The 13,665-nt window shown below is 39.6% G+C and overlaps 1 protein-coding gene across 1 annotated transcript in view; it reads right to left on the bottom strand.

Moving 5' to 3' along the window:
- DPY19L4 (dpy-19 like 4) overlaps positions 1 to 13,091 on the bottom strand; it is a 40,254-nt gene extending 27,163 nt beyond the window's left edge. Inside the window, exons 1-3 of the mRNA XM_032223075.1 lie at positions 12,824 to 13,091; positions 4,704 to 4,808; positions 1,146 to 1,270 (exon numbers count right to left, since the gene is read on the bottom strand). Of these exons, the coding sequence (XP_032078966.1) occupies positions 1,146 to 1,270; positions 4,704 to 4,808; positions 12,824 to 12,833 (240 nt within the window). The 5' untranslated portion in view covers positions 12,834 to 13,091. The remainder of the gene's footprint in view (positions 1 to 1,145; positions 1,271 to 4,703; positions 4,809 to 12,823) is intronic.
- Positions 13,092 to 13,665: the final 574 nt, after the last annotated feature.

The following is a 13,665-nucleotide window of genomic DNA, read 5'->3' as shown; positions in this document are numbered from 1 at the left end:
CATCAAATTTTATTTTACAAAAATTATGCTCCCCACCCACCCAATTACTATTCTCTTTCATACAGTAGATGGGTTATATTTATAATAAATTATAGGAAAATATGACTTTGCTACTTCTATTTACGAAAGCTAGATATCTCAGGGTTACAGCTACAGTTTCATAAGGATATAGCAGCTAACTTACAATAATGTGAATGTTCATATATCAGTAGCAAATTGCCCGTTTTCATCTGGCCTATCAAGTTACTTAAACTAGAAGAAGCTCCAAAAAGCTTTAGGGAGATATTTTCTAACTTTGCTTCAGATGCTTAAAAGCGGAGATTTCAGTCCCCAAACTTTTATAGGTTGGCCAAAACTCTCTGGAGCTATGGCCTTAGCTTCCTATGATATTAGTATCACAGGTTTAATACTAATTGAGACAGCTCTCTTTTTCTTAATGGCTCACGGGAAACTCAAGAGGCCCCAAAGTATATTTTAAAGGCTGAAAATCAGGTTTTTGTACGTGTGGTGCACCCATTCATGCTTCAATAAAAGATGGCCAATAAAACAGGGCAGAAGCTATAAATTAATTGTGAGCTGAGGTGGAAGGGAACATCTTCACAGAAAAATAATTAAGGATGTGATAAGAAAAACTAAGAAACCGACTTTTGCAGCTTATCATTCCACCTTGACTCTAGACTGGGGGAAGGCAATCATGGCTTATCATATACTTTGGATTAGGTCCCTCATGACTAATGGCCAGGTTAAGTATTCTTTCTCAGTTGGCCTAGACCAGTGATGGCAAACCTTTTTGTAAACGGGTGCCACAATTGTGCGTGTGCGTGCCCCACACCCACAACGTGCCCCACCCATAGGCCATTTTCGAATCGAAGATCGTTTCCAAACTTCTGGTTTACCCGTTGGGCCCATTTTTTGCCCTCCCCAGGCTCCGGAGGCTTTCCTGAAGTCTGGGGAGGGTGAAACCGCATGTGCGCTGGAGCTGATGCCTTGCGTGCTGGCAGATATGTCTCTGCGTGCCCCCTGTGACACATGTACCATATGTTCGCCATCATGGGCCTAGACATTATAGGAACTGCCACATCTGTTACATAAGCCAACCTTGTGCTTGCATGAAATAACAGACTTTATTGTTTGAGATTCCTTACCGGCCTACCAGAAAACCAGAATTTGCGTTCATGGTATGTTGAAAGATATATGGCATACATCATTCCACTTATGATTGCTGTAATGCAGCCAAAGAAAAGCTTTGTAAAATGTGGGATTAAGACATCTGAAAAGAAATATAATAAACATCAAATAAAGAAAATCTATGTTTTCATATCAAGTCCAATGCCCAATGTTTGTCAAGGCCCTCTCCAACGCAATAAGCAGGTGGCAGCAGAGGGCTAATGTCCAACCAGTCCATAAGTACAGAACACCAGAATATACAACACCGAGCTCTGTAGACACAAGAATGGAGGATGTGGTAGAAGTCCTGACCTGATGTAGAGAACAAAGATGGTGACTTGATGGAGAAAGGGAAGATCCATTACCAAAGCATCAAAAAGGAAACATTGCTTGCAAGATTATGTTACCATAGCCAATCTACTAAATAAAAGTAGTATTTAGTCTTCTATGAAGTCTTATTTCTTGATTTCATCTGACTCAGACTGGCAAGAGCCTCAGACTCAATCCAGGCAAAATAGAGTGTCTAATTGTTTCAGGATAATAATAATTTTGAGTCTCTGTGCTTGCTTGGAAACAGCAGACCCACAAGTTGGGATTCAAGTAGAGCAGATGAAAGTTGTGGCCAGGAGACTTTTGGCCTAACACTGGCCAGAGTGCCAGTTGTAACTTTACTAGACACAGGATGCACTGGGAACAGTCACTTTTGCTCTTGTCCTCTAGCAATTGAATTACTGTATTGTAATTTGCTCCGTGTGGGATTCCCTTTGAAGACCATCTGGAAACTTCAACTGATCCAAAACGCAGCAGGCCATATCCTTACTGGATAGCTAGGTATTGCCAGGTTACACCACTGCTGAGGGACCTGCATAGCTCCTGGTGTTTCCAAGTGCAATTCAAGGTGTTGGTTGTTACCTATAAAGCCTTAAATTACTCAGGTCCTGGAATCTAAGAGTCTGCTTTTCCAAGATAAATTCTGTCCACCCAACCCAGGGAGCTGGGTGATCAGGGAGTGTCTGCTAAAGATCCCTCCCATCATGAGGTGCAATAAGAGGGATCTCAATTGCAGGCACTCTATGTGTAAGGTCCCTCCCAGGGAACACCTTGATCCTTGAGGTGCGTATGGCTCCCACTCTTATAGTCATCTGAAATATAGTAAAAACATCACTTTTTCAGAAGATCCTCAGAAATAGTTTCTGTAAAGACATCAGCATTAATACTGCTTTGTATTATAATGTTGCTATTGTATTTTGTATTTTATACACTAAGTAGAATCCTTGTAATGAAACTTGAGAGACCGCCTTCTGCCAATTACCTCCCACAGACCCGTTAGATAGCACAGGGTCGGCCTCCTCCGGGTTCCGTCTACCAGCCAATGCCATCTGGCTACTACCCGGGGGAGGGCCTTCTCTGTTGCAGCTCCGGCCCTTTGGAATGAACTCCCCGCGGAGATTCGGACCCTCACCCCTCTCCAGGCCTTCCGGAAAGCCGTCAAAACCTGGCTGTGCCGGCAGGCCTGGGGTTGATGAGTTCCCCTCCCCTCTCGACTTGTATGGCCGTATGACTCTTGTGTATTTTAATTATATGTATTGTGTTTGTATCCCCTTTCCCCTTTTGAGTTGTTCGCCGCCCTGAGTCCCTCCCGGAGAAGGGCGGCATACAAATAAATTAAATCAAAATCAAAATCAATCAATCAAACAAGCAAAATATTTATAGAGTTTGCTCCATGGACATTCATGAACTCACAGATTATAATTTGATGTTACAGGCATCAAATTATATACAATTGGGTAAATCAGGTTTGTTAGCCTATTTTGGTATCTGTTGAGTTGCCTCAAATCAAATAGGATTGTTTATTTGCCTGAATGGTGAAATAAACACACCCAGGGCTCATGGAAATAAAGGAACATTCCTTAAAAGCAAACATCTGTAAAAGTTTAATCTTCATTCATATCTTGCAAAAATTCAAACACGCAGCTTGCTTGCATTTTACATAGTGGTAATTTGCTATACACCCACAGCTGTCTCTGTTTAAATGATCTATATTTAACCTACATTGTTGGGAATTTGTGCACAGCATATCAATCAATTTAGACCTCTTGTGGGTTTTTTTTAAAGGTTTTTTAAAATTATATTTAAGCTGTGCCAGGTAAATAAAATCGATTCAGATGTTCCCAACAGCCTGTACCAAACAAACACTGGGGTCAAATTTACAGAGTATAATGAAGCTCTAGCATCAAAAGAAAACGGGAGTGACTTGATTTTGAGAAGAAAACTATTAAGTATTGGTATAAGCTGTTCCCGACCGGAAACTGACTACATGTAATCTTTAGTTTGCATCGACGCATTCTGTGGCAATTCAAATTTGTGATGGTTCTGAACAAGGGGCATTTAAAACTTGATCCTTGAAGTTCCAGCAACCAAAGTGCCCTTGTGGTCACATGATCATGATCCTTGCATTCAGCAGCTGACCCCGATTTCTGACCATTGTAATGTCTCACACCTCATGGTCTCATAATCGTGATTTCCAACCGTCTCTGCCAGCTTCCCACAAGCAAAATCAATGGGGAAGCCAGCAGGAAGTTGAAAGTCGCAGTCACGTGTGCTTAATGACACTTGCTTAACAATTTGCTTAACAATGGTAACTGAGGACTAACAAAACCATGTCCCTAAGCACCCCAGTCACGAGATGTCATGCTTTACGACCACATCACTTAACAATGGAAATGCCAGTCCAAATTACCATCATTAAGTGAGGACCATCTGCATTTCAACAGCAGAGACTGCTATTTAAAAAGAAAGAAAGAAAGAAAAACCTTTTGAATTCCTATACACAGAGCAAGTTCACCTATTGTGCTGTTAACACAAGAGAGCAGGAGCTCCATCCCTGCAAGGCTGGCAGAGTCAGGGCATGTGATTTTTCCTCTTTTGTGGCTCTTCTTGGTGGATTTTTTTGATTTGCCAAAAAGTTTAGTAATTATTCTATGTTGACTGTAAAATATAGATTCATAACCTCAAAGCTGCTTTTAGTTTTGAAGACTGATCACTTTTGACAGGCTTGTGTACAAAGTTAAATAAATATATGGCACACTTTAACTCACATCTTTTTTCAGAATAAAGATTTCTTATCCATTCTACATAGAAACATATTTCTAAATCTAATTCCTTAAAAACAATCATATGTATGTATGTATGTATGTACGTACGTACGTACGTACGTACATACGTACGTACGTACATACATACATACATACATACATATACACAAATGCAGGTTTTGGTGTATTCGGGTCTTTTCCCGTGTGAGATTGAGAGTATCTTGGCAGCGTTTCGACAAGGTCCCACTCGTCATCTTCAGGCTGGTGTCTTCGGCCTCGAATGGGACCTCGTCGAAATGCCACCAAGATACTCTCAATCTCACACAGGAAAAGACCCGAATACACCAAAACCTGCATACCTATACCGGTGAAAATCTACGAAAAATATACATATACATATACATAGAATTAAAACACTGACAGAAAAATGAAATAACTCACATCTTAGGGATCTTTTAGATTGTTTGCCTTTTTCGTTGTTTTCTTTGAGAGTCTTTTCTTCAACTTCGGTACAGCTTGCATTCTTTCTTTGTCTCAGTTCAACAGCTTTTAGACAAAATATCCAGAAGTTAGTCTTAGAATGTAAAACCTACCTACCTTACTTGTAGATAAGATTCCTGGACTGGATTGCATTGTTATATAGATTCCAAACAATTCCAATAGTACCATAGTTACCCATCTAGGCATATTTTTAGGGATATAAGAACTTCAGTATTCAATGAAGTTTGTAGTCAAATAAGTGACCTAAAACATCTAGCATGCAACATTTTTTATTTGGGTGGAATAAAGATTCCATTTTGAATGTAACTTATACAGCCTCTTGTGTCTACATCATCCTCAGGACTAAAAGGTTGATCCATGAGTACAGGGTAATCAGAATTACATTCCTTTTCTAGTGTTTCCCCACAATCTCCACAGTATGTGAGACAATAGCTGGGTAAAAGACTCCAAGTCGCCAACAATAAGCTTCCATCCTTAAGGATGAACTAAAGCTCTGCCCCCACCTAGTCCTATTCCTTGGTTCAGGAGTCAACGTTGCAACTGACATGCCTTCAAGTCTATTTGATTGACTGAAGTTGAACACTACGTTACACTGGCTATTCATTCCTAGTAAAAGCTTTTCAGGGCAAACCCACTCTCTGAACTGATCTTGTAAGCAATTTGTAAATTGGATGCATCAGCAAAGTAAAGGTATAGTTTTTAAAAAGTGTAGGGTGTCTCCCATAGCTCAGTTAAATACTCCTCTGCCAGTTGGAATCAGCGAGATCTTAATCAGCACTGTTCCCGCTGCCAATCCTAGTAGATTTTGTTCTGGCAAGTAACTGGAGAATATTGTCCTCATTTCCTGTGCGGAGAAGGATGTCCTGCTCTCTCCTCCCAGTTTCTAACATCAACATCTGGTAGGAGAACTATCTACCAATCATAGCACTGCTCTGACAGGTTTTGACAGATGGCGAAACCTGGGATTTCATCCATTGTAGAAAATCATTTCCCTTCATTTGACACCTATGCTAATCTGGGGATCAGCTCCCTGGGCTCAGAATGTGGCAGATGGAAGGAGAGAAGAGACTCTTCCCCTATCCTATCAGATCTCTGAGATAGCCCAAGGCTTGGATAAGTCCACATAAATGACAGACTGAACAGCTATTGACAGGCAAGGTCAAGGTTATTATACAAGTTACCTCTGTGTGTGTGTCTACCTTCTCGCCACAAAACTTTCACTTGCTTGTAAGCCTTTGTTCTGATTGCTTCTGAGCATAGATTTATTACTCTTCTGGGAGATCATTCAATCTATGGTCAATATTAGCCTGAGCAACAGGTGACAGACCTAGTGAGAGAATTGCACTAGCAGGCACACTTTTTTTCTACTTCACTGCATAGTTTGCACTTCATAAAATTTAGGCAGATGCTGCATTTGCTGATTGAGGGATCAGTTTGAAAACTTCATTGATGAAGGGGGGAGTAGTTTGATAAATGAACTTTTCCTGTTCCTCAAAGTAGATTAGACTTGAAATACTGTGCCTGAGAACTGGAGAGGCAGGTTCATACCAGCACAAACCTGAAGTGGCTAATAAATGTTAGGCTGATTCCACACCATACAACAAACACCTCTACTATTGTCGCAAACAAAATAGTGGGAACAACAGATTGTACAGATGGCAAAACTGCTACAGTTGTTGACTCCTTAAGATGGAAAATATTAATACCAAAACAGCTGAAGATGACTTTAAGTTGCCTCAAGTAAGGGTTGAAAACAAGGTGAAGGCAACCTCATGGAGAAACATCCAAAACAAGACCCTATCAGGGCTTGTCTTAATTGTAGTTAGGTACAAATAAAGAAAGGGCCGCATTGTTATGAGATCAAGTCACAACAAACACAGGAGGAATATATAATTAATTTATAGGATTCATATCGCAGAATGCTATGATAGTCACCAACAAGGACCACTCAAAAAATGAACAGATGAATTTGTGGAAGATAAGGCTATCAACAAAATGAGAAGGGAATGGTGGACAAGCTATCTGCTTGGTTCTTTGGCTAAGTGAGTTTAAGGCAATTATTAATTCTTAGCCCAACCTAACTCATGAGGATGTCAGGGGGAAAATGTAGGAGGGAGTGTTTCTCTTATCTGTGTCAGCACCTCTCCATTAATTAATTAGGAAAGAAAGACCACGAGACCCCATGTGTGGAAATCAAGTGTACTTTTACTAATTAAGAATGATTAAAGGCATAGCGAAGCGAAGTCTGATTATTTAGGCGCGAAAGCGATTGATATATAGAATAGCCCATTCCCCACCCTTTGACATCACAGTTCCAGTCCAATCATAATTCTTCCAAGTGTCAGGTGTGAGATAACTTCAAAAGGCATCACGAAGATGGAATGTCAGTGCCGTTAGTCCTGGCGGGAACACCCACGCAGCCGGTGAACTCCAGAACCTTCCTCCAGCACAATGAGTAACCCCTCCCAAATACCATGCCCTCCCTCCCCGTTTCATGGCAGCCGAAGCGATAGCAAAGCAGAGGCTGACAATCTGCCTATCTGTCTTCTTGGCTTTCTAGATACAAATCCAACACATGAATGAATATTACAAGAGTACAGTTAAGTAAGGTTATTGTGTAAGTAAGAGGTAGGTGCTCTTTCTTTCTCCACTGTGTCATTTCATTACTGCCAGTTTTCCCTCAAATGATTTTTGTCCCTCTTCCCAATTCTAGCAGAAATAAGTCCAATGGGGAAACAAAAAACCACCAAAGGCAAATGATTCCTTTAATCACATTCAAGATAAAAGAGTGCTGCTCCAGCGTCTAAGCTAGTGGGCATATTTGATTAAGAACATGATACAGACCATCTCTAAAATGGCTGCCATAATGGGCATAGTCAGTCAGTCTTTGAGTGTCTTATTCTGTCAGGAAATGGGCATAATTATTCACTACTACTCCCTCTTCCCTGCTCCCAGGATATTCTGAATCACATCAGTTTTTTTCAGGAGATAAGAGACACCGATTCTTTCCAAACAAAGAATTCAAACACAGCCTCTCTCTTGTATGCATTTTCATTCACAAATACACCTATGACAACTCAAAGATTAATCTAGATTTTAGAATCTAATTTTTTTTATTAATGGATGAGCATAGGTTGACACTATCTGGAACTACCTACAGCCACAAAAAGTGATTTAAGAAAACGCAAAACCATTTAAAGATCTATTCAAATTCTTCTATACTACATTTGCTTCTGTTATTCATGTTGCTAGCGTCATTGCTCATAGAGCTGAAAAGTCACCCTCAGAGCATACACACACACAACAGGAATTAGGAACTCCAAGGTTTACTGAAATATAAATATGATTTGAGATTGAAATAAAAGAGAGACAGTCAAGTGAGGCCTAGGTGTACTTCGCAGCCAAAGAATTCTGTCAGGTAGAAACTTGGCAACAAGGAGAGAAGGATCAATCTCAATAGAAAGCATTGTATTCTACAGAGGAACATTTTGATGCCTGTCCTACTTGTGAATTTCTCTCCTGATTGGGAAGATCAAGTTACTCTTTTCCTTCAATTCTCTACAGATGGCAGAAACAAGAAAATGGAAACATTACAAGGTCCATGTTGCATATCAAACACAGAGCAGCTGGAAAAACTACTGTACACAATGGTTTTGCCAGCCTCTGAACTGTTATGATAATATCCACACATGCTTTTTCTGTTTAATTTGATGTTGCTTTAAAAAATATAAGGAAAATGTTGTTTTCATTCTTGAGTATTGTTTAACAAAGTAAAACAAAACAAAGGTTAAGTGCTAAAAATAGAACTCAGATTTTTCACCCTGTAACCTAATTAGGTTTGTTTATTTATATATTTCAGAAGTAGGGGAAACCAGAAGCAATTAATCATTACCCATTAATGGTTCAATGGAATGTCCATGCCCATGGGCAAAATACCTCAATATATCAGATATTGTGATAAATGCCTGTTATAATAATATATTAATTTTCTGCTAGTAAACTTCAAGGGAAACCTGGTTTGTCACTGCTAAAATACATTAGAGGACAATATTGGGCTGATTCAGCAAACTTGTCTTGATGAACTAAAGCCCAAGAAACCCTATTGACACAAGCAAAAATAAAAACCCTGACACATTTCAGAATATCACAATGAGTCATAATGACAGTGAACGGCTTTGTGCTTAGCATTCTATGTTACAGTATGTTTATTCAATAAGCTATAGCTCTTGGTGCAATATGATAAGACAGTGTTTCTCAACCTTGGCAGTTTGAAGATGTATGGACTTCAACTCCCAGAATTCTGGGAGTTGAAGTCCACACGTTGCTGGCTGGGGAATTCTGGGACTTGAAGTCCCCACATCTTCAAACTGCCAAGGTTGAGAAACAGTGTGATAAGACATAAACTAGAATTTCTGAAGCTTAACAACAAAATTCAAACAAACCACAGAATGGTTCTATGTAGCTTCTGAACCCAGTTAGTTTACATATAATCATATATACAGTAGTGGCCAAAATTGAGGAAACCTTTTGGGAAAAGTGTATTTTTGAGGTTTGATGGTAAAAATACCACTTTTTTTGAAGTAGTACCATAAAATTATATATCAATAGAAAGATAATTTAATCAAGAATGTAATGCAAGAAAGTTTGTTCAATTATCTGTATTCTATGAAGTGTTATAGCCAAATGACCAGAAAAAGGAAGCACAACTTGCTTAGATTGATATCGGGTAGCTTTCCTTCATCTGATTGTAGCCAATGAGCATGAGTATTTAAAGAGCCAATCACGGGTCATCTTGTTTTGGCGATGAGCCAATCAGATCACAGTGGGATTCAGTTATTGATGTCATGTATTGAAGCTGAGAGGAAGACATTTGTCAGTGTGTTATGTGATTGCTATCAAGTTGGTTGGGGTTTTTTGGTGTTCTTTCATTTAGTGAGCTTGTAAAACCTAATGAAATTAAAGTAATGGTTCAAAGAGTTGACTGGTCGCCCAGAAAGCGATGTAAAATAGTATTATTAAATGAACAAGGCTACAGTTATAAAGAAATTAGAAGAAAAATTGGTGAAAACTTAACCAAAGGTGGCATTTCTAAGTTTTTGAAGGAGACTCAGTCACTACAAAACCACACTGGTAAAGGCAGGAAAAGGTGCACAACAGCAAGTGATGATAGAAGAATTAAGAGACTGTGCCTACGTGACAGAAGAAAATCACCTGGGTGCATACAAGATGAAATGGCGCAATGCAATGTAAGTGGACTGCAGGAATTTGTCCTAAAATCTAGAATTCCATGAAAAAAGCTGCTATACTAATAGCAAATCCTTCATAAAAGTTATTGCATTGCATTCCTGATTAAATTATCTTTCCACTGATATATAATTTTATGGCGCTACTAAAAAAAAGTGGTGTTATTAGCCATCAAACCTCAAAAACATTGCACACTTTTCCCAAAAGGTTTCCATAATTTTGGCCACTACTGTATGACCATACCAGTGGTGGGTTTCAAAAAAGTTTAGAACCTCTTCTGTAGGTGTGGCCTGCTGTGTGGGAGTGGCTTGCCGGCCATGTGACCGGGTGGGGTTGCTTGCCAGCCATGTGACCAAGTGGGAGTGGCTTGCCAGCCATGTGACTGGGTGGGTGTGACCAACTTGTAAAATGTGGTAAAACTCACTTAACAACGCTTAGCAGCCAACATATTGGCTCAGAAACTCTGGCATTTGAAGCACGCAAGTCTTAAAGCTGTCAAGTTACAAGACCCTTGCACCCCTAACCCTTTAGGAAAAAAAAACCAGGGGTGTTCAAACTTGACAGCTTTAAGACTTGTGGACTTCAACTCCCAGAATTCCTCCTCCAGTCATGTTGGCTCAGAAACTCTGGCATTAAAGCACGCAAGTCTTAAAGCTGTTAAGTTACAAGACCCTTGCATCCCTAACCCTTTAGAAAAAAAAACTCAGGGATGTTCAAACTTGACAGCTTTAAGACTTTAAGGTTTAGATAGGACTCTTAGAGGCAGGCGGGGAGATTGGTGAGCCAGCCAATCAGTGAGCGGCGGGCAGGGCAAGCATGGTGCAGCCGGGCGGGGAAGGGAGCTGGAATCGGTTCTAAACGACACAGTAGATTTGTGGAACCTCTTCTATAGAAGAGGTTAGAACTGGCAGGAACCCACCCCTGGACCATACTGTACTGCTATCATTAAACAACTGAGGATCAAAAATGGTTGATCTTCTATTGTAATTCATGCTGTAGATGCAGAGCTGTAAAAGCAACATTCTGAGAATTGAACTGGTGTATCAAGCTGCCATCTATAAATAATGCATGATCCTTGAGCAGGAAATAGTCACAAAACTAAGCAATTCTGAAGAAATTACAACACGCTGCACCAAGTAGAACGTGTTATGAAATGTTCTTTAAACAGTATCATAGATGTTATGAATGAGATGCAGAAGCAGTTGTTCAGTGCAAACGATTTGTGTTGACAACCCATGACAGTTGAATCCCAATTCCCCTTCTCCCCCTTTCCCCCCTTTCTTTTAGCTGTGGAATATATCATAAGAGCTTTAGTGAAGTTGCTCAAAACTAATTCCTTGGGCTATTTCAAATGGGAATAGTCCATTTAAATTTCAAGAGTAATTAATCCCAATGTAACAGGCCTCACAGATGTCAAAGGCCAGAAAAAAACACACACAAATAGAGAATAGTGTCTATATGCCTTCCAGTATTAAACATTAAATACACTCATGTGCAAGATACTCAAAAATAAATGCATAGACTTGCTTTGGATAAATTTCCCAAACTAGGCAAATTTTAAACAATGAAATAAATTTACCGCATTTGAGATTATGGGAAAGAACAGTTCTGTCGCATATTGCAACAGAAAATTATGATTATTGCAACAAAAAATATGATAATCTATACTTAGACTGAACACGTTTCTACAAAAAGAACTTTTTCCATGAAACAAATCTGTTCAGTTCAAAGAAAGAATAAACGGCTTACTAAATAACATCTATGCCATATAATTTGAAAGATTAATTGAAAAAAATAAGATAGATGTAGGGAATACCAGACCACTAAGACAGCAAGTCAATCTTCTCAGTATTTCTTCTGCAATTTGAAAAAAAAATATTTAAGATATAGAGAAGAAAATTTTGGAGGATGTTTGAAAACTCTATGCTTTGAATTCACATATTCCCAGAAACCAATAGATTCTTCGGTTGTTGTTGTTTTGTTTTGCAGGTGGGAAAACATGCTTTTATTGGTACACTGGAAGCTTTTTAAATCTTTAACTGAACACAATAGATCTATATTATGTACAGCTGAGAAAAGTGTTTCTACATTAATATATGTGCATATTATATTAATATGCACATATATAAAACTATCATTGTGCTGAATGGAAAAGTTTCTATTCTTATATAGTATTTCCATATTATATTCCTTTATACAGCCTTAAAATAATTAATGTAGTTCTAATCAACGAAACAGTATTTTTGAGAAGGAATTCACATATATATTGCATAAGAGATCCACACTGCATGCTTCTTCCACACAAAAACAGCTGCATTTCCCCATAGACAGAAGCACAAATTCCACTGTGGTTGACAGAATGACAGAGGATCGTTCGCATGCACATTTTGTATGACTTATTTTTCATCCTGCTCTGCTTTTCACAAAGCTTTACGAGCAAAGCAGCTCAGAAAACAAACATATCGGATGTTTACTGGTATCAAAATGATTTGCTGACGCTTGAAAGTTATTTGCAAAAAAAGAGAGGCTGAAGTTACTGCTAACCTTATTGATTTGTAACAGTATGTGAAATTATTTTTTAGAAATGCCACCTTCCTCCGCCCTTCTCCTAACTCTAATGCCAGTAAAGCCATAGAACCTATGGTTATACCCAAATTGCCCTGTGCATCTGAGCGGGCCTCCTTCTAGCGCAAATTTCCAGCGCTTCCCTCTTTCTTTCTATCACCGACTAGCGTTGATCACCCCCGCCCCCAGCCCAGGTCTCTGGCTGCCCGAGGCGGAATGAAAAGGGAGACACAACGCGCGCACAACCTCACCTTCCTCCATCTCCAGTTATCACACCGAAAGAAACCCGAGTTCAACGAGCTTTCTTCAGCCGATCTCTCCGGTATTAAAGCGATCGGGACTCCCGTCTCTCTTTTCCAGCGTCAGATCGCACTAAAGCAACCCCCAGCCTTGCCCCGATTGCAGAAGGAGATACTTTTCACTTCCTGTTAGCTCCCCGATTTTCGATCTTTTCCTTTTCTGCAAGACGGTGCGGAACGGTCCTTCCCAGGGATCTAAGGCACATGCGGAATCGAATTCGCGTAGGTACTGAGGCCAAGCCAGTACTCCGTATTCGACTTCCGCCCTGAGACGCTGCCAACTCCTTGCTCTAATTCCTGTGATGTCAGTTCATTCATTAATGAACGCAAAAGAAAGATGATCTCCTTTTGAGGACACAAAGAATTAGTCATATCCTGTAAAAAGATTAGATAGATAGAGGATAGATAGATAGATAGATAGATAGATAGATAGATAGATAGATAGATAGATAGATAGATAGATGATAGATAGATAGATAGATAGATAGATAGATAGATGATAGATAGATAGATAGATAGATAGATAGTCTATTGAAGAGAAGGACTAGGGGATACATGATGGCAATGTTCCAATATTTGAGGGACTGCCATGGAGAGGAGGAGGTCAAGCTATTTTCCAAAGCACCTGAAGGCCGGACAAGGAATAATGGATAGAAACTGACCAAGGAGAGCTTCAACCTAGAAATAAGGAGGAACTTTCTGACAGTGAGAACAATCACCCAATGGAACAGCTTGCCTTCAGAAGTTGTAGGGGCTTCATCACTTGAAACTTTCAAGAAGAAATTGGACTGCCA

The sequence above is a fragment of the Thamnophis elegans genome, chromosome 8, assembly GCF_009769535.1.
Source record: "Thamnophis elegans isolate rThaEle1 chromosome 8, rThaEle1.pri, whole genome shotgun sequence".
Lineage (NCBI taxonomy): Eukaryota > Metazoa > Chordata > Lepidosauria > Squamata > Colubridae > Thamnophis > Thamnophis elegans.
Note: the sequence above shows the minus strand (reverse complement) of the source record. Positions and strands in the feature narration are given on the sequence as shown.